Here is a 22,081-nt window from a genome sequence, read left to right on the forward strand (position 1 = left end):
CATTTAACATTTACCCTTTTATTTATTGACAATCTTATTTTACCATAAATTCAAAATGTCTTTGTCACTTGTCTGTGAAAGTTTATTGCTGATGTAGCTTTTTTTTAAATGGATAATTTCAACGGTTCCAGCTGTCGTGTTGTTTGGACCTTCTGAAAGGCTCGGGGTAAATGGCTGATGGAAGACTCTGATCTTAACTCTGTGAACCTGAGCTGGATTCCAGCAGCAGCTCCCTGCTCTGCTCTGGCGAGGGGAAGGGAGGGAGGAAATGGTTGGGAAGTCTTCCAGGCTTCAGGGAACCATTTCTAACCCCTCACCACTGCTACTCCCTCACACTGATGAGCACGCAGAAAATAAATTAGTCTGGTTGAGAAGCACGCTCAAGAGCCTTTACTCGTGCCAAGTCTCCCAGCCGGCCACTCCCTCCTTCGTCTCCCCCAGCATCTCAGTAAGTCTCCCACTTGGCCACTCCATCCTTCGTCTGCCCCAGCATCTCTGTAAGTCTCCCAGCCGGCCACTCCCTCCTTCATCTCCCCCAACATCTCTGTAAGTCTCCCAGCCGGCCACTCCCTCCTTCATCTCCCCCAGCATCTCTGTAAGTCTCCCACTCGGCCACTCCATCCTTCGTCTCCCCCAGCATCTCTGTAAGTCTCCCACCAGGCCACTATCTCCTTCGTCTCCCCCAGCATCTCTGTAAGTCTCCCACCAGGCCACTATCTCCTTCGTCTCCCCCAGCATCTCTAAGTCTCCCACCAGGCCACTATCTCCTTCGTCTCCCCCAACATCTCTGTAAGTCTCCCAGCCGGCCACTCCCTCCTTCATCTCCCCCAGCATCTCTGTAAGTCTCCCACTCGGCCACTCCATCCTTCGTCTCCCCAGCATCTCTGTAAGTCTCCCACCAGGCCACTATCTCCTTCGTCTCCCCCAGCATCTCTGTAAGTCTCCCACCAGGCCACTATCTCCTTCGTCTCCCCCAGCATCTCTAAGTCTCCCACCAGGCCACTATCTCCTTCGTCTCCCCCAGCATCTCTGTAAGTCTCCCACTAGGCCACTATCTCCTTCGTCTCCCCCAGCATCTCTGCAAGTCTCCCACTCGGCCACTCCATCCTTCGTCTCCCCCAGCATCTCTGTAAGTCTCCCACTCAGCCACTCCATCCTTCGTCTCCCCCAGCATCTCTGTAAGTCTCCCACTCAGCCACTCCATCCTTCATCTCCCCCAGCATCTCTGTAAGTCTCCCACTCGGCCACTCCATCCTTCATCTCCCCCAGCATCTCTGCAAGTCTCCCACTCAGCCACTCCATCCTTCATCTCCCCCAGCATCTCTGTAAGTCTCCCACTCGGCCACTCCATCCTTCATCTCCCCCAGCATCTGCATTGGACCAGAGGTTTTATGAGGCAGTGGACCAAACATGCCTGTTCAGACCCCAGGAACTTGGACTCCCTGCAGTTCAACAAGGCCATGCAGGATAGTAGCCCTGTGAACCTATTCTAACAAATGGAAATAAGAAGTAATAAATCAGCCAAGATTTTGCCTTAACATAATCACATTTCTTACATTTGATTATCGCTCCTGCAAAATACTGTTATGGGACAGTAAGCTGTGTTATATCTTGGGCAAAGGCCAAGTAATCTCCCTTACGGACCTCCACAGTCTAACATTGTACGATGTTATTGCTCACTGTGCAACCAGTTGATTTATTTAATTACCCCATTGGCCGAGAGGGTCCATATATCTTTGCATTACTGCACTTTCAGTCAGGCACACGATATGGGGTGGTCCTGTTCAGCTGAGCTTCTGTACCATGATTTACTGTACCTGCATGAACGGCAGTCACATCAGATTCACTGAACCGTGCAACTGTTCAAGTGCAATGTTCAGAACCCTCGAAACCCCAAAAAGTTGGAGACGACATTATTTCCCCATGTTTTTCTTGTCACCACAGCTGATCCTTGATATGATTCATTACATCTGTTTAAGCTCGAAGTTCAAGGCATGACCTTACATTTCACATCAACCTCCCCAACCCAACCGACCTTTCAGAATGTCACAACATGTTGCCACCCTAATTACAGCTATTGGGACACATGGTGGCATGGCATATACCAATTGGGGGGGGGGTTGGGTGTTGAACATTTCTGTTCCATGTACTGTATTTGTCTAATGACCTGTTGCAATTTTATATTTAGAGGTGTTGTTATGACTACCAGAATTCCTGACAATAAACACAGAACCTTGCGAGTTCCGTGGAGTGTAGTTTATGTCTGCGGAGAGAGCTGTCGTTATCCCGTAATTGTGGAAGATCTGAGGAGTCGGCTGTTCCGCTATGTAATTGCGTTTGGCATAAAAATGCACCGCTCCACTGGAATCAAAGGCTTTGTGTCGTATTTTTAGCGCAGCAGGCATAACATGTTACATGCTGAGCACTTTTAAGGCCTTTGTTCAATCAGTTCATTGGTGATCGTAGTGACTAAAGCAAATACAGTAGGCCACCCTTAAACCTGACCGTGTCATATCTGAGGCTATTTCTCATCTTAAGCGTCAATGAACAGAGGGTTGTAGTGTTTTTGGTGTTCATAACTACCCTCGGTGTACTGCTCAGATCAAAATATATTGAACGACTTCACACATGGAATGCACACGGTGAATAATAAACTATTCAGTTTGTTGTGTTCAGAGGATGACTGGTAAAGAACAGCCTCAGAAGCTGCTAGAAAGATTTGTATATATTTCTACCTTTTTATTTAACTAGGCAAGTCAGTTAAGAACAAATTCTTATTTTCAATGACAGCCTAGGAACAGTGGGTTTAACTGCCTTGTTCAGAGGCAGAACAACACATTTTTACCTTGTCAGCTCGGGGATTCGATCTTGCAACCTTCCGGTTACAAGTCTTAACACTCTAACCACCAGGCTACCGGCTACCATGTTCATTAGACATTTGGAATGACAAACATCAACAGCTAGAGACATGCGGAAATATTGGAAGGGTAGGAATATGCCGTGCTGAATTTAAACACACACACACACACATCTGTTCCCAGGCTCTGTAGTGCACTACTTCTGATCAGAGCCAGATGGGCCCTGGTCAAATGTAGTGCACTGAATAGGGAATAGGGTGTAATTTGGGACGTAGCTCAGGCCAAGGTTGAATAGAATACAACTTTATTAATCCCCTAGGGGCAATTCGTTCAGTGCTGACAGAGGGCTTCAGACAGGACAAACTCACAGTATAATAAATAAAAAAACATTAAGGCATCAGTTAAAAGTCCATGGTGCAATTTAAGAAACTACAAGTCCAATGCTAGCCACAGTTCTTAATTAATGTCGGGGCTAAACTATCTCTAGAATAGTCCCTAGGTCTTCTTTAATGTTTCTGTTAACCAGGCGGATGGCCTCGGGCACACGGAGACCTTGAATGTGCCTGCTGTGTGTAAGGGTGGTCTAAGGGTTCTGTTCTAAAACACCCAATTGATTGATTCCTGTTAGCACTTTTCCACAACCCTGGCTTCTACAGCGATGCATGGGGGTGGAAACACCTTGAAGTATTTCCAACACTACAACACTGTACTGTTGTGTTTGCACGCTGCTTTTCCACAACCCTGGCTTCTACAGCGATGCATGGGGGTGGAAACACCTTGAAGTATTTCCAACACTACAACACTGTACTGTTGTGTTTGCACGCTGCTTTTCCACAACCCTGGCTTCTACAGCGATGCATGGGGTGGAAACACCTTGAAGTATTTCCAACACTACAACACTGTACTGTTGTGTTTGCACGCTGCTTTTCCACAACCCTGGCTTCTACAGCGATGCATGGGGGTGGAAACACCTTGAAGTATTTCCAACACTACAACACTGTACTGTTGTGTTTGCACGCTGCTTTTCCACAACCCTGGCTTCTACAGTGATGCATGGGGGTGGAAACACCTTGAAGTATTTCCAACACTACAACACTGTACTGTTGTGTTTGCACACTGCTGGAGCCTTTTAGTCGTTTTTAGAAAAATATCATTAGTTTTGATATTTTCCATAAGGGTCTTATTAGGATCAGACCATCATTATTTTTTCTTTCTTTCTTTCTGGGAACATGAAGTTGCTTACTTTTATACCAATGATTTTCCTTTTTATTTCATTTATTACATTTTACCGCAAGTGGATTTACTCAAGCTGTTGTAAATTGTATGTAAAGGACAATTTACGGTAATTACCATATGACGAGTTTGATTCCAACTTTCTCTCATGCGCTGTTACATTTGGTGATTTGTTATTAGCTAATAAACACACTTGTTTCTAATGTTCTGCCTCTTGCCGGAATACTCGAGGTGCAGTCCACTGTGATGTTTTTGTTACTTATTGAGAAATGTATGTATTAGGTGAATATAGCTGTAAATTAATATAAAGATGTGTCAGATTGGGTAATACTGAGGAATGTACATATCGAGTGAATATAGCTGTAAATTAATATAAAGATATCTCAGATTGGGTAATACTGAGGAATGTACATATCAAGTGAATATAGCTGTAAATGAATATAATCTACTGTATCTCAGATTGGGTAATACTGAAGTCAGAGGGCGGTAGATTCAATGACATAATGAAAGCTGCAATAGGTCCCAGGGTGACCGACAATAATGGACAATATCTGTGAACAAAAAACATTTAATCGTCCATCATCTTAATACATTTATTTTAGGAGAAGGGGGATTCAACTTCATATTCGATTAGATACAGTTTATCCAATAGCAGTTTTTCAATTAGAAATAAAAATGAGTAAAGTTGGTAATCATTTTACGAACAGAACGGCGCGGTCAGGAGGAGAAGCTTCATTTCCAAAAGTTCCAACCATTAGTTCTTGAGACTGTGTTGTCTCTAAAACTGTGTTGTATTCGTTAGGTATGTCATAGCTCATTTTTAAAGACGAATTACAATATCAAAACATTTGTCAATTCATCATTACCCAAAATTCCATAATCCTCACAGTCCTTATAAGGCCCCACCTTTACCTCCCTGGGACGACACAGATTTGGGCATGTGCACCTGTGTAGCGTGATAACAAGAGCTATTGGCAGTCCACTGGAGAGAGGCCAAACCTTGTCCAACCACAATCCACCTGCAAGGTACATTTCAGGCTAGAAAAACATATGCATGCATGCTCAGGTTTACCCGAGTCCTCAGTCTAGTTTCATAAAAGGATAGGATGTGTGTAATGGCTATTGTAATATGATACGAGCATCCCACTGAAATTCTCAAGGTTTACATTTTTTTTTTTTTTTTTTTAGTAATTTAGCAAACACTTATGCAGAGCAACTTACAGGAGCAATTAGGGTTAAGAGCCTTGCTCAAGGACACATCAACAGATGTTTCACCTAGTCAAACCAGAGACCTTTCGGTTACTGGCCCAACGCTCTTAACTGCTAGGCCATGATGTAATTTCTTGAAAAGGCCTTGGTTTGGAAATAGTATGTGGGATTCAAACTTGAACCAGAGGATAAACTACAGAGCAAGGCCTAACTTACGCACCACTTGGTCCAGAGCCATAGATCACCAAATGTGGAGTACAATGCACTTAGCTAGCAGGCTCTCACCGGGTCACAGCGTCTTAGAGAGAGTCCAGAGTGACTCTGTGTTTAGTCCTGAACATTTAGCCTGAGAGACCCTGGACGTCTCCCTGGATGTGGCCCAAATGGCACCCTGTATCTTATTTAGTGCACTACTTTTTTTTACCAGGGTCCAACGGCACCCTATTCCCTATTTAGTGCACTACTTTTTACCAGGGTCCATAATGCTCTGGTCAAAAGAAGTGAACTTTTCAGCAAATAAACGATCCACAGGAAGGAGAGAACCCAACCGTTTGCATGGGGTTTTGTAATTCATCCATCCATTCAATTCATTCTTCATCTTAAATGGAGAGAGATGGACTCCGTGTGCACAACGTTGCCAACATTTCTACACACTCATGGAACTCCAGGTCACTGCATTTGCAAGTTAACGGCTGTCAGGCACCTCCAGGAGCTGTTTGTCTCCAAGCAGCCTCTTCTGCTCTAAGGGCTTTTGCAGACAGAGATGTGCTCCAGTTGGAGTCTTACTGGAGAAATCCTGAAAGCTCAAGCATCTGTTACCTTGCTGTCAACAAGTGCTATGAAGAGGGGTAATGATGCGAACATACTTACATCAGCCATCCACACTGAGTAATGACATTTGTAGACGCTGAAGACTTGTGAATTTTGAAGTTGCATTTTAATACTGTGTTGGTCCCAACAAGGCTTCCAGCTGCTCAATTTCATTATTTTATTCAACTTCTTCTTTTTTATTTTATTACTTTGGCAAAACAGGCCTGGTCAAAATGGCTCTCCTGAGGGGCACGAGGAGTGTTAACAAGCTCCTACATTTTGGGCTGGGCCAAGGGGGTCTGCTGCTCCCCTCGTTGGAGCCCAACTAAGCCCCAGTGGGGGCTGGAGGCCATTTGCCCCCCCCTCTCCTTACTCCACTGCCTCCTCTCTCCTCTCTCGTCTCTATGAGTGTTTGGAGTGGCTGGGCTGGCCGTTGCCAGGAGAAGCGGATGTTGAAAAAGGAGAATCCTCTGTGAAAGGTGGCTGTGATTCGGGGGGCACTGTGGGCTCCTCGAGGGCTCCACTGTCACAGAGACAAAATAATCAGCTAGCTCCTCAGTCCAATGTCGCGCTGTCTCTTCTCTCTCTCTCTCTCCACTCTCCCCTCTCTCTCTCTCTCCATTCTCCCCTCTCTCTCTCTTACTCCTTTCTTTCTCTTTCTGTCATTCTCTCTACCTCTGTTTCTTTTTGTCTTTCTTTTGGTTTCTTACTGCCCTTCTCTTCTCTCTCCCCCTCTCTCACTCTCTGTACTTCTGTTTCTGTGCATCAGCCCATTCTACACGGGTGGGAGGTGGAGAACATCGTATCTATTTTATGATTAATACTGGCGCTCATTATGAAGGGAGGGCTTTGTTGTGTCAGGTGTCATTGGTAGGACATTAGGTAGTGCTGGAAGGGTCATGTTACAAAGTGCCTTTTGAGGAAGTCGGACAAAAATGGCCTTGAAGGGTCCTAATGTTAACAGTTCTTCTTCATGGTTATCTACCAGGAATATACAGTACACTAGTCTAAATTTAAAGGCCCAGTGCAGTCAAAAAAAAAAATTCCCCTGCATTTTGTATCATATCGTACAATAGCTGTAGAAACTAACACTGTAAAATGGTGAACAATTTGATCAGTGTTATTTCCTGATAGTTTCTGGTTGAAAATACAGTCTACACAGGACGATCTAGTCAGCAGGTTTTGCATGAGGGGAGTTTCAGACTGCCCGGTGACATCACCAGGTGTTCAAATAGTTAATATATCAATGATAGACCAGTAACAAAGAGTTCCAAACCTCTCTGCCAATAGCAGCTAGTTTTCAGTTTTCCCTCCCCACAGACCAGTTCCAAACAGTCCAAGAAAAATTCTTGCTTGAGAAATATTTGTTTTGCTAAAAAGCTTTTTTAAATTTATTTTTTAAAACAATTTTTATGGAGAACTATTACAGTAAGGCACTTAATTGTTACACATAAATGATTTGATATTGATATAAAACATCTGCATTGGGGCTCCCGAGTGACGCAGCGGTCTAAGAGGTGTCACGCCAGACCCTGGTTCGATTCCAGGCTGTATCACAACCGGCTGCGATTGGGAGTACAGTAGGGCGGCACACAATTGGCCCAGCATCGTCCGGGTTAGAGTTTGGTCGGTGTAGGCCGTCGTTGTAAAATGATAATTTGTTCTTAACTGACCTGCCTAGTTAAATAAAACGATAAAAGTAATAAATAAATTGGACCTTCAAACTGAATATGACAGATTGTACTTGAAGTAAAATGAAGATCACTGAGCAGCATTGGCTTTGTTGTAAGTTGTGAGCCTCTAGACTCATTACTTACTCCCGGTGAAATTGAAGTATCTCACGGAGCCGTTGTTAACACTGAAACAATTATCTACTCTTTCTATTCATTTGTTACTCGGCGAACATAAATTACTATGACTTCCTGCGCTACGACAGACATTCATTCATCCCCCCCCCCTTAGGACACTGGAGAACTTTTTTCTCACCAAGGTCAGCTGTCAGATTTTCTCTCTCTCTCTCTCTCTCTCTCTCTCTCTCTCTCTCTCTCTCTCTCTCTCTCTCTCTCTCTCTCTCTCTCTCTCTTTATTAAAGTGGAGCAGCACCCTCAACTGAAGGTAACCCCCCCTCCCTCTCTCTCTCATGCTTCTGGCCATTAAACATTAAGCGTAGTTTAAAGATGGCTAATTTAAACAAGCAGACTTTTTCTTCTTCTCTTACCTGTTTTTATTTTAGGAAATGGTTTTGTGCCTTTTCTGAGGTAAGCTTCTCCATGAAAGAGTATGTGTATTATGTACATTGTAAAAGTAATCCCAGGCGTATTTCCACAACAATGGGACGATCATTTGACATGGGAACTCCCCCCTCCGTGTTGGTTTTGGCTCCATTACTAGCCATAACTCATCCTCCCTCTTCGGAACGTATGGCTAAGGTCAAATGTAGCGCACTATATAGGGAATAGGGTGCCATTTGGGACTAGGACAAGGAACGTCCTAGCGGTGGAGATCCCTGTTGAGTAATGCTTTCATACTGGTAAGACACACAGTCTCTTCCTTACAGACATATAACATTCCTCACTGAGTCAGTTTTGGCGGCAACTAACCTAGTGGTTAGAGTGTTGGGCCAGTAACCAAAAGGCTGTTGGTTCGAATGCCCTTGCCAAAAAGGGGAAAAATGACCTTGAGCAAAGCACACCATCACGCTGAGATCATCCGTGCACGGCGGTTAGAACCAAACATCTCAAATTTGGACTCATCAGACCAAAGGACAGATTTCCACCAGTCTAATGTCCATTTCTCATGTTTCTTGGCCCAAGTAAGTCTCTTCTTATTATTGGTGTCCTTTAGTAGTGGTTTCTTTGCAGCAATTCGACCATGAAGGCCTGATTCACGCAGTCTCCTCTGTACAGTTGATGTTGAGATGTGTCTGTTACTTGAACTCTGTAAAGCATTTATTTAAGCTGCAATTTCTGAGGCTGGTAACTCTAATAAACGTATCCTCTGCAGCAGAGGTAACTCTGGGTCTTCCTTTCCTGTGGTGGTCATCATGAGCACCAGTTTCATCATAGAGCTTGATAGTTTTTGCAACTGTACTTGAAGAAACTTTGAAAGTTCTTGAGATTTTCCGCATTGGCTGACCTTCAAGTCTTAAAGTGATGATGGACTGTTGTTTCTCTTTGCTTATTTGAGCTGTTCTTGCCATAATATGGACTTGGTCTTTTACCAAATAGGGCTATCTTCTGTATATCACCCCTACTTTGTCACAACACAACTGATTGGCTCAAATGCATTAAGAAGGAAAGAAATGCCACAAATGTACTATTAACAAGGCACACCTGTTAATTTAAATGCATTCCAGGTGACTACCTCATGAAGCTGGTTGAGAGAATGCCAAGAGTGTGCAAAGCTGTCATCAAGGAAAAGGGTGGCTATTTGAAGAATCTCAAATATAAAATATATTTTGATTTGTTTAACTTTTTTTTGGTTACTACATGATTCCATATGTGTTATTTCATAGTTTTGATGTCTTCACTATTATTCTACGATGTATAAAATAGTAAAAATGTATAAAAACCCTTGAATGAGTAGGTGAACCAAACTTTTGACTATATATATATATATATCTATATGCACACACACACACACATTACCAGTCAAAATGCAAGCAGTTCAATGAATTATATTAGCTGACAAGCCATGTACGCTCATCAAGGACGGGTATTAGAGTATATATATATAATACCCGTCCTTGATGAGCGTACATGGCTTGTCAGCTAATATAATTCATTGAACTGCTTGCATTTTGACTGGTAATGTGTGTGTGTGTGTGCATATAGATGTATACAGTAGCAGTCAAAATGCAAGCAGTTCAATGAATTATATTAGCAGACAAGCCCTATATGCTCATCAAGGACGGGTATTTGAGTAGTTTTGCCGTCATTGTAGAGTAAGGAAATAGTTTGCGTTTCAATGCAATTGAAAGTCCATCACCCAATTTTTAAATATTATTTTCAGAATGTTGCCCAGTCAAAGATAAAGCTGTTTTTTTTATGAACACCTCAATTGAAGTCTGGATAGAATAAAAAAAAAATGGAATTGCAAAAAAGAAAATCTTTTGATTTGACATAATTGGGTTGAGAACTGATTTGATTCTAGGCCCATTGCCGAGGTAAAACTTCAGTCAAATTAATGGGTCTTGCAATGTATGGAATTTGCGTGAGGTGTTGTGCTCTCAGATCCTAGCTGTGCTTTTCAGCATGACTTAACCAGACCGTGGGAGCTGAGCTAAACCTTTGGTTTCCGTCCCAAGTGGCACCCTATTCACGATACATGTGCACTACTATGTAGTGGACTACACCAGAGCCCTATATGCCCTGGTCAAAGTAGTGCACTTACATAGGGACCAGGGTGTCATTTAGGATGCATGATTTGAAGGAGCTCATGTACATATCAACGTTTAAACTCTTCTCATCGTCATGCACTATAACTAGAAAAATGTTAGTGTGATGTTTTTCCAAGTGAAGACTTGCAGGAAGTTAGTAATAATAGTCTGCGCTTGACATATTTTCATTACACTGAACACTACTAAAGGTGATAAAACCTAGGAGTTGGATCGATTTGAAGTGAAGACTAGTGAGATATGTCTACCAGATGGACATGTTTTTGAGGCTTCCAGGGTCATGCCCAGTAGGGAGAAAATGTTTTAAAACTGAAATAAATGGAGGAGGTACTACCACAATTTTTGTAATAAGAAATGCACATTTTCCTAAATACATTTACTATGGTGTGCCCTACTGAACACAGGCCTTCAGCAGGACACTGCTGATGTGTTGTCTGGTGACCGGGACCTTCAGCAGGACACTGCTGATGTGTTGTCTGGTGACCGGGACCTTCAGCAGGACACTGCTGATGTGTTGTCTGGTGACCGGGGCCTTCGGCAGGACACTGCTGATGTGCTGTCTGGTGACCGGGGCCTTCAGCAGGACACTGCTGATGTGCTGTCTGGTGACCGGGGCCTTCAGCAGGACACTGCTGATGTGCTGTCTGGTGACCGGGGCCTTCAGCAGGACACAGTTGTGGAACGTTCAGATATAAATATTTCTATGTAAAAACAAACATGCCTCCTGACCTGTAGAATAAGGAGAATCGCTTCAGTTCTATTCAAGCCATTTCAATCTGCAATGTTCGACAACATTTGGCTACTGAACGTAGCCCTGTGTATGTCAGGCCATGGGAGCTGGGGATTGGACTGGACAGGGCTAAAACACTCCTCCATTGCTACTCGCTCATTAATGTGCTAATCGCTAATTGCCAGCCCCACAGCACATTCCTAACCCAGCTGTGGGGAAACGCTACTGCAGAGTAATCATGATTGCATCCCACATGGCAGCCTATCCCCTATATAGTGCACTACTTTTGACCAGAGACCTATGAGCTCTGGTCAAAACTAGTGCACTATATAGGGAATAGGGTGGCGTTTGAAATGCAGACCATGTGAGTGACCTCAACTTGTCCAGCAGCTATGTTTGGGATTCTATGTGCCAAAGTGTTGTTTCCTATAAGATGAACTCTCTCTCTCTCTCTTTCCGGTACTTTTGGAAAGCAATTCTTAACAATCGTAAAGTTTTTTCGGGGGGGAAAATCACTACCATAAATCTGTTGATCTTTTAGATTTTTCTTGGATCAAAAACTGAACATATGAATGAGTGTTTGTCCCAAAATAATGTCCAGATTGTTTTGAGAAATAACCTGTTGTGAATTTTGACCATGAATATAAATCATGATTTTTCTGTGCACATATGTATTTGTATTTTTCTTCTTCTAATTCTTCTGGGATAAATAAATACATCTCATTTTCAATAGTGCCCTGAGACCAATTCGGCAGTAATTATCCATTGTGTGATCGTAAACATCTGTAGCACATTGGTCTAATGGCAAATCAATAGGCAACGTTGATCCTTTGATGTAATGAAGGCATTTCTAGCCAGGCTCACTGAAAATCGATCTTTGTTCATCTTGTAGCAAGACCAGCACTCTTGGTGGCAGATGTTGGATTGAATACAACAATATCATAGTTTCATCAAAACTGTGTTTTTTTTGTGTGCTTTTGGCCATGGCAATTTTCATCAGATGGTATATCCTTCTAGTCACTCTAAAGCCTTGCTCCCAAAACGGCTGTATTAAATTGAGGTTTTGGATCCACTTGTTGTGTTTGGCAGAGTTTATGAAGACTCCTTTCTCGTTTTGTTCTGGGCCTCCCGAGTGGCGCAGCGGTCTAAGGCACTGCATCTTAGTGCTTAAAGCGTCACAACAGACACCCTGGTTCAAATCCAAAGCCGTGATTGGGAGTCACCATATGGGGAGGCACAATTGGCACAGCGTCGTCCGGGTTTGGCTGGTGTAGGCCGTCATTGTAAATAAGAATTTGTTCTTAACTGACTTGCATAAATCAAAAAATGTATGTGACTTCAAGCATTGAGACATGACAGCTGTTGGATCATTCTTTGCTGCACATTTAGTAAGATGATAGGATCATTTACTAACAGAAACATATTGATGTGTTTAATATTTCAGGTGGTATATTGTTTGATGTGTCAGCAGCACTGTAGTCAGTATCACCAGGTTTCTGTTCAGACACCTGGATCTAAGGCAAACCAAGGCAGGGTTATGTGAGTTCTGTTCCCTCCTAACTCTGGTCTCCTTCCTGTCTCTGCAGCAGAAGCAGATCCTAGCTTATCCCAGCCAGTGGAGTCTGAGGGGCTGGCAGAAGCTCAAAGTGGAGCAGCACCCTCAGCTGAAGGTAACCCCCCTCTCTCTCTCCTCTCTCTCTCTCTCTCTCTCTCTCTCTTTATTAAAGTGGAGCAGCACCCTCAGCTGAAGGTAACCCCCCTCCTTCTCTCTCTCTCTCTCTTTATTAAAGTGGAGCAGCACCCACAGCTGAAGTTAACCCCCCTCTCTCCTTCTCTCTGATTTTCTCTCTTTATGGCTCCATCCCCTCTTTTTCTCCTTTCCCTAATCATGATTTACTATAGGAGTGTACATGAGCTGTAAACACACACACACACACATATTTACTTGTTATCAGTTCGTACAGCTGTTTACTGTCAGACGGACGAATTGACTGACAGACGGACTCCCCTTATCTCGATCTGAAGAGTAGTTGGTCACGTTACTCTGAACCCGGTGTGGTGTGACAGAGCACAGAATCTCTGGAAAGAACATTCCAGGCCTCACAGTCCCGCCCTGGCCTAAAACCTCTCCCCAAAAGGCTCTGCAGAGACCTGCTTCTTCTCAAGCGCAATGATGTCCTTGACTCTCCTGTTTCTTGAGTGTCTCTGTATGCGTCCCAAATGACTCCCTCATTTAATGCACTATATAGGGAATAGGGTACCTTTTGAGACACAGCCTCGGTTTCTCGGTTAAAGATGCACTATGCAGAAATCGCTCCGCTATTTCCTGGTTCCTAAAATCAAATGTCAGTTTGTGACCAAACAAGCAAGTGTAGTGTAGAGAGAGTCCTTGTACCATCCAAACCGCTGTGAAATATCTTTTCCATAACCAATAATATTGTATTTTCTGCTCTTTGAAGCTGGTTTACGTAACCAAATGTAATACGTATAAAAAACAGTAAGCATACATATTACGCATATAGAACATATCTACCGCTTCCTAGACTTGCTTTCAATGACAGATCTATGACACACATTTCTATGTGAATTTGGTTGGGTCGCCTAAAAAGTCACATATTACAGCTGTAAGAAAAGCTCTCGTTTGATTTGACTACGCAGTTCAATGGAAGGGCCCGGGTCGAGATTAAGTTAAGTTTTTAATGTCACGTGCACAAGTGCAGTGAAATGCATTTCTTGCAAGCTCTAAACCCAACAATGCAGTAATCAGTATCAATGTAGTACTAAACATAACACAATGTAGAACAAAAACACCAGAGAAATAGAAATAAGAAGAACCTAAGAAGCTATATACAGGGTCAGTAGCATATTAACAATGTGCTGGGATACTGGAGTGATGGAGGTAGATATTGTAAGGGTTTTCCTGTGGTGAAGGAGAAGCGGACCAAAATGCAGCGTGGTGGTTATTCATGTTCTTTAATAAAGGAACTAGACATGAAATAACTAACAAAACAATAAATGTGCGAAAACCTAAACAGTCCTATCTGGTGCAAACACAGAGACAGGAACAATCACCCGCAAACACACAGTGAAACCCAGGCTACCTAAGTATGATTCTCAATCAGAGACAACTAATGACACCTGCCTCTGATTGAGAACCATACTAGGCCGAAACATAGAAATACCCCAAAACATAGAAAAACAAACAGACTGCCCACCCAACTCACGCCCTGACCATACTAAATAATGACAAAACAAAGGAAATAAAGGTCAGAACGTGACAGATATGTATAGGGTTAAGGTGACTATATAAAGGGTCAGTAGCATATTAACATGTACAGGGATACTGGAGTGATGTAGGTAGATGTGTATATAGGGGTAAGGTGACTATATACAGGGTCAGTAGCATATTAACAATGTGCTGGGATACTGAAGTGATGGAGGTAGATATTGATAGGGGTAAGGTGACTATATACAGGGTCAGTTCCAGTACCATACTATATACAGAGTCAGTAGCATATTAACAATGTACAGGGATACTGGAGTGATGGAGGTAGATGTGTATAGGGGTAAGGTGACTATATACAGGGTCAGTAGCATATTAACAATGTGCTGGGATACTGAAGTGATGGAGGTAGATATGTATAGGGGTAAGGTGACTAGGCATCAGAATATATGATAAACAGATTAGCAGCAGAGTAAATTATGATTTTGTGTGTGTGTGTGTTAGCTATTTAGCAGTCTATGGCTTGGGGATAGAAGCTGTTCAGGAGCCTGTTGGTGTACCGCATGCCGTGTGGAAGCAGAGAGAGCAGTCTATGGCTTGGGGATAGAAGCTGTTCAGGACCCTGTTGGTGTACTGCATGCCGTGTGGAAGCAGAGAGAGCAGTCTATGGCTTTGGTGGTTGGATTCCTTAATGATTTTCCGGGCCTTCCTTTCACACTGCTTGTTATAGTGGTCCAGGATGGCAGGGAGCTCGGCCCAAGTGGTCTACTGGGCTGTCCGCACCACCTTCTGTAGCACCATGCAATCGAGAACGGTGCTATTTCCATACCAGGTGGTGATGCAGCCAGTGAAGATGCTCTCAATGGTGCAGCTGTATAACTTTCTGAGGATTTGAGGGCTCATGCCAAACCTTTTCAACCTCCTGAGGGGGAAGAGGTGCTGTCACGCCTTCTTCACGACTGTGTTAGTGGACCACTTTTAAGTCCTCAGTGATTTGGACATCGAGGAACTTGAAGCTCTCGACCCGTTCCACTGCACCCCCGTCGATGTGGATGGAGGCGTGCTCACCTCCCCGTGTCCTGTAGTCCACGATCAGGTCCTTGGGCTTACTGACGTTGAGGAAGAGGTTGTTTACCCGGCACCACACTGCCAGGTCACTGGCCTCCTCCCTGTAGGCTGTCTCATCGTTGCCGGTGACCAGGCCTACCACCGTCATGTCGTCAGCAAACCTGATGATGGTGTTGGAGTCGTGCACGGCCACGCAGTCATGGGTGAACAGGGAGTACAGGAGAGAACTTCTAAACAAACCCCTGTGCGAACCCCGTGTTGAACGTCAGCGTAGCGGCACGGGAACCTTCAAAATGAAAGCCTTTTGGAGTTGAACAGAGCTCCCATCCCTTTGCAGCTGGGCCCTCACAGCTCATCTCATCCCATGCTTAAGTTCAGAAGAGGCTGCTGGGGAGGAGCTATAGGAGGACGGGCTCATTGTAATGGCTGGAATGGAGTCAAGCACATCAAGCACATCAAGCACATGGCAACCACATGTTGGACTCCCATTCCGTTTTATTACATTCCATGAACACATCCTACTATAGCTCCTCCAACCAGCCTCCCTGCCTCAATGACTCTGGGTGATTGAAGACGAGGGAAGCCGTTATGTCGGAAAAAGCATTTGTTCTGATAGCTCCTTTAGCCCTTTGCCCCCCCCCCCCCCCCCACCCCACACACACACACATCCCCTTTCTAATCTGGATCCTGGAGTGGAGGCGTGTAGCGGAGGCCCCCTCTATTCTGTCATGTTGATACAGTACATTTGTTCCACACAAGAACTGATTCCTGGCCAGATTGGCTGAGATGTTCAGAATGTGTTAGACTAGGGCTGCAAGAACTGGTCCTAGATCTGTTATGAAGGATGGGAAGTAACTGGAGCACAGCCATTCTACAGCCCTCCACCCAAAACCATACTCCAAAATTCATAATGAAAATCAGCCCACCGCTCTATGTTATTAGGATAATTAATGACCACCAGACGAACTTTGTAATAGCGCCCGAATGGCTGTACAAACGTCAAACGCAATATAGTCCTCCCAAACCAATGTGTGTAAACCCTGGATTGCCGATGATATGTATTGGCAAATGTGAGGCTTTGAAGCTACCGACAGCCATATTGGCACGAACATCAAACACTACATAGCCCTCCCAAACTCCGAGATCTCTATCTTCCATGTGCAGCCTAATTATGTTGTTTAAGAGCGGTGGGGGTTTGACGTGCATTGAGGGCGTCCCCCAGTCAACTGCGTGCATAAATCAGGAGGGGGGGGGGGGGGGGTGGTCTGTTTAATACTGGCAGAGGGAAAGTGTAATGCTGCACCATAGAGGCTTTGTGTTGGCCATCGGTCCAGGGTCTTGGGACACGATAGTAGTTTTCAGAGGAGCGGGTCTACTCTTCACATTCGGAACAATTCATTAAATTAAAAACAAATTGAAACTTTCGAGAGAAATCAAAGCTCCCGAATCTCAGCGTTTCCCTCTCCTTTGACAGATGCAAAGGAACGTTTTGGTTTGTATTAGTAAGGTACATGGGTTGTCAGACCAGGTTAAGTCCTCAAACAGTGCTTGTTTGAATTTGCCTAAGTCATACCCAGCCAGTTTCTTTTCACAGTGAATTTGGGTAGTTGAAAGGAGATGGGATACAGCGATATCAGGCGATAGAGGGGAATTACAGCCATGAGGGTCATAGGTGGGGACATGGGGTGGGATTCCATGCTTTGGGACGGCCATTGTGTGTTTTGGAAGCATCAACACCACCGCTGTGGCATGATCCAACACACATACCCAGCCATTTCTAAGACTGAGGTTCCGTTGGTCCGCCAGGGTGGCAGCAATGGGCTTTAGGAGGAAGCTGCTTTTCATTACGTCTATCTCTCGGGGAGAAGTAAATCACTCCAGCCTTGATATTTGATACAACCGTGTCGCCACAAGAACCCCGCCACTGAACACAAAGTAGTTTGGCTTTTGACCAGGACAGACGATGGACTCTGAGGGTTTTAGTGGAGCAGGCCCAGTTACAAGCGCATGCGGGCTGCAGCAGCTGGAGATGTATTTCATTACCCTAGCCCGAGGATTGGAAAGAAAGCAACGAGTTATCGATACAAATGTACTTTAACAGTTCTTCGGGCCGTGTTTCCTGCAATGAAATGTATTCGCCTCTTCTTGCCTAAAGACAGCATGTTACGGGTTTATCCCAAACTAAAAACCCTCATTTGTCATTTTCACCTCTAAATGAGCTCCTCCGTTTGTTTCCGGCGTACTTTGGCTCGTCCAGTGGCGCTGCATTGCCCCTGTCAGCACTCAACACGTTGTTTACTGTCCTCCAATCACCACTGCACACAAACAGTCAAACCTATTAGGCTCTGTCTGCCAGCTGCAGAGCTGCAGCTTCCACTTCCTCTGGGCTGTCAGAAGAAAACAGGGGGGGGGGGGGTGTTCCAAATGACACCCTATTCCTTACATAGTGAAAATAAGTGCACTACATAGAGAATAGGATGCCATTTGTACTAGGAACCTTTAATTAAACCCTAAATGGTGACATCATTGCTCTGCGCTATGCTGAGTACTCTGCTGCGTGCAGTGGGGTTAGGCACACTCCTCAGCGCCATTTTTCCATTGCATAAGCTCTCTCTGAGGCGGACCACAAGTACTCCAGGCAGATGTTGTAGTGTGTGGAGCCAGGGGATGGGATGTACAAGTTGTATTGAATTTGTGTATGTGTGTCACTATTCAACCAAGCATTCTCTGGCTCTTCCTAGTAAACTGTAATCAGTAAAGGGATAAGTTGAGGGAAGAGGACATTATGTTGCTCCTCTAATGAACTACAATTAGAAAATCAAATCAAAATGTATTGGTCACATACACATGGTTAGCAGATGTTATTGCGAGTGTAGCGAAATGCTTGTGCTTCTAGTTCTGACAGTGCAGCAATATCTAACATGTAATCTAACAATTCCACAACAACTACCTAATACACACAAATCTAAGTAAATTAATGAAATGGAATAAGAATATATACATATAAATATATGGATGAGCCATGACAGAGCGGCATAGACAAGATGCAGTAGGATGGTATAAAATACAGTATACACATATGCGATGAGTAATGCAAGATATGTGAACATTATTAAAGTGGCATTATTTAAAGTGACTAGTGATACCTTTATGAAATGTATTAAAGTGGCCAATGATTTCAAGTCTGTATGTTGGCAGCAGCCTCTCTGTATAGGTGGTGGCTGTTTAACAGTCTGATGGCCTTGAGATAGAAGCTGTTTTTCAGTCTCTCGGTCCCAGCTTTGATGCACCTGTACTGACCTCCCCTTCTGGATGATAGCAGGGTGAACAGGCAGTGGCTCGGGTGGTTGTTGTCCTTGATTATCTTTTTTGGCCTTCCTGTGACATCAGGTGCTGTAAGTGTCCTGGAGGGCAGGTAGTTTGCCCCCGGTGATGCCTTACTCTGGAGAGCCTTGCGGTTGTGGGCAGTGTGGTTGCCTTACCAGGCGGTGATACAGCCGGACAGGCATCTGTAAAAGTTTGTGAGGGTTTTAGGTGACAAGACAAATTTCTTTAGAATCCTGAGGTTGAAGAGGCACTGTTGCCTGTTGGGTGGACCATTTCAGTTTGTCTGTGATGTGTACGCTGAGGAACTTAAAACGTTCCACCTTCTCCACTGCTGTCCTGTCGATGTGGATAGGGGGGAGCTCCCTATATTAAAGGGGTAAGTTGAGGGAAGAGGACATTATGTTTTCATCCTGATATTTTTGATAATAGACTAACATTTTGTGTTTATGGGTAACATATGGGAAAAGTGGGTCTAACAGTAATGGTATTATTATTCATAATAAAAAATAATTTAAAAAAATAAAAATAAAACAAAAAAATAAGTAATGGTATTACTATATTACCTAACGGCATTATGGGGGAATAATTGTCCAAAACTCAACATATTGAGATCAATTTGGAGAAGATATAACGTAAAATGTTTTCTAAATTAAAGTAGCGTTAATAGGTTGGAAAACTTTCCAGACCACTTTTGAACTTGGGTTATTGCTTGTACAATTTAATTGGTTAATGATATAAGTTAATAGTGAAGATGATGATAGTCATCACTTCCTGATTTAAATCCCATTATTTGCCATGCGTCAAGACATTACACATCAAATGCCTATAGGCATAATGCACTGAATATTGTAACTACTTGAGATTCATCCCACACCATTGGTTTCACCCTTGACCCTTTGTTGCCATTTAAATGGATAAATCCTATCACCAGCCTTTTGAACCGATGCCTTGAGGACGAGTATCCAAGATATCTACCGACTTCAAAACTGTTTAAGTGTATTTGTTCGAATCAACAGTTGTGCAGGCGCCAACAACCTTTTGGCCTGGAGGAAAGGAAAAACACCAAAGTGATTGAGGTTATTTGAGGATGTTTGAGGTTTATTTTCCAATTGGAATATAGCTGGAGTGGAGCTTTGCCTTGCACTCTCCTTGGCCTGCTAACATTATCCATTACTTTCCATCGAGGCTGTTGGAGGCTAGCGTGGCTAGTTGTGGCTTGGCAACCTGATGTTATGGCATTACAAAATATACAACTTGAAGGCATACCCAAGTGGTGGGCTCTATGAAGGTCATATGTTATTTTCTCTAAGTGTGTGTGTGTGTGTGTATATATGGATTTCACTACTGTAGAACAGTAGATTAGGTTAGTGGTTACAGTGTACTCACGGTAGGTCTTGTAGGATTCAGTGACAGCATGTATGTAACAACTGATCTACTGTGTTAACCACCAAAGTACTTGATTGCTTATGTGGTCATAGGCATTTACCAAACCTACATGAGCAGGCATGCCACCTCACCGAGCTTTGGGCCAAGACAACAGGATTTATCATAGGACAGATGGCACACAGGCAAATCCTCAGATAAAAGGAAAGCAGGAAGTCATCAACTGTTAAATCAGAGATGGTTCAGTAATTATCAGAGAATAAGGCACTATCTTTAGAGGTGTGTGTGTGTGTGTGCGTGCGTGCATGCGTGACCATAGAGATAGACAGTCTGATGAGAGATTGAGACATGATTGCCTGTCAGAACCTGGCCAACATTCTCTCTCAACTCCCCTCCGTCTCTCCCTATCTCATCCCCCCCCCCCCCTCCAATACCCCTTTCTCCATCCCTACATAATGTGTACTGTTGGGGTTACTGGAGTTGGGAAACACTGCCCTACATAATGTGTACTGTTGGGGTTACTGGAGGACTGGGAAACACTGCCCTACATAATGTGTACTGTTGGGGTTACTGGAGGACTGGGAAACACTGCCCTACATAATGTGTACTGTTGGGGTTACTGGAGTTGGGAAACACTGCCCTACATAATGTGTACTATAGGGGTTACTGGAGGACTGGGGTTGGGAAACACTGCCCTACATAATGTGTACTGTTGGGGTTACTGGAGGACTGGAGTTGGGAAACACTGCCCTACATAATGTTTACTGTAGGGGTTACTGGAGGACTGGAGTTGGGAAACACTGCCCTACATAATGTGTGCTGTTGGGGTTACTGGAGGACTGGAGTTGGGAAACACTGCCCTACATAATGTGTACTGTTGGGCTTACTGGAGGACTGGAGTTGGGAAACACTGCCCTACATAATGTGTACTGTTGGGCTTACTGGAGGACTGGAGTTGGGAAACACTGCCCTACATAATGTGTACTGTTGGGCTTACTGGAGGACTGGAGTTGGGAAACACTGCCCTACATAATGTGTACTGTTGGGGTTACTGGAGGACTGGGAAACACTGCCCTACATAATGTGTGCTGTTGGGGTTACTGGAGGACTGGAGTTGGGAAACACTGCCCTACATAATGTGTACTGTTGGGGTTACTGGAGGACTGGGAAACACTGACCTACATAATGTGTACTGTTGGGGTTACTGGAGGACTGGAGTTGGGAAACACTGCCCTACATAATGTGTACTGTTGGGGTTACTGGAGGACTGGGAAACACTGCCCTACATAATGTGTGCTGTTGGGGTTACTGGAGGACAGGGAAACACTGCCCTACATAATGTGTGCTGTTGGGGTTACTGGAGGACTGGAGTTGGGAAACACTGCCCTACATAATGTGTACTGTAGGGGTTACTGGAGGACTGGATAACACTGCCCTACATAATGTGTACTGTTGAGGTTACTGGAGGACTGGAGTTGGGAAACACTGCCCTACATAATGTGTACTATAGGGGTTACTGGAGGACTGGGGTTGGGAAACACTGCCCTACATAATGTGTACTGTTGGGGTTACTGGAGGACTGGAGTTGGGAAACACTGCCCTACATAATGTGTACTGTAGGGGTTACTGGAGGACTGGAGTTGGGAAACACTGCCCTACATAATGTGTGCTGTTGGGGTTACTGGAGGACTGGAGTTGGGAAACACTGCCCTACATAATGTGTACTGTTGGGGTTACTGGAGGACTGGAGTTGGGAAACACTGCCCTACATAATGTGTACTGTTGGGGTTACTGGAGGACTGGAGTTGGGAAACACTGCCCTACATAATGTGTACTGTTGGGCT

The 22,081-nt window shown here is 44.1% G+C and overlaps 1 protein-coding gene across 2 annotated transcripts in view; it reads left to right on the forward strand.

Moving 5' to 3' along the window:
* Positions 1 to 22,081, forward strand: part of ror2 (receptor tyrosine kinase-like orphan receptor 2) — a 162,346-nt gene that overhangs the window by 89,975 nt on the left and 50,290 nt on the right. For both annotated transcript variants that reach the window (XM_029646352.2, XM_029646360.2), the window contains exon 2: positions 12,823 to 12,906. In XM_029646352.2, the coding sequence (XP_029502212.1) occupies positions 12,823 to 12,906 (84 nt within the window). The remainder of the gene's footprint in view (positions 1 to 12,822; positions 12,907 to 22,081) is intronic.

Source organism: Oncorhynchus nerka, linkage group LG4 (assembly GCF_034236695.1).
Source record: "Oncorhynchus nerka isolate Pitt River linkage group LG4, Oner_Uvic_2.0, whole genome shotgun sequence".
NCBI classification, from domain to species: Eukaryota; Metazoa; Chordata; class Actinopteri; order Salmoniformes; family Salmonidae; genus Oncorhynchus; species Oncorhynchus nerka.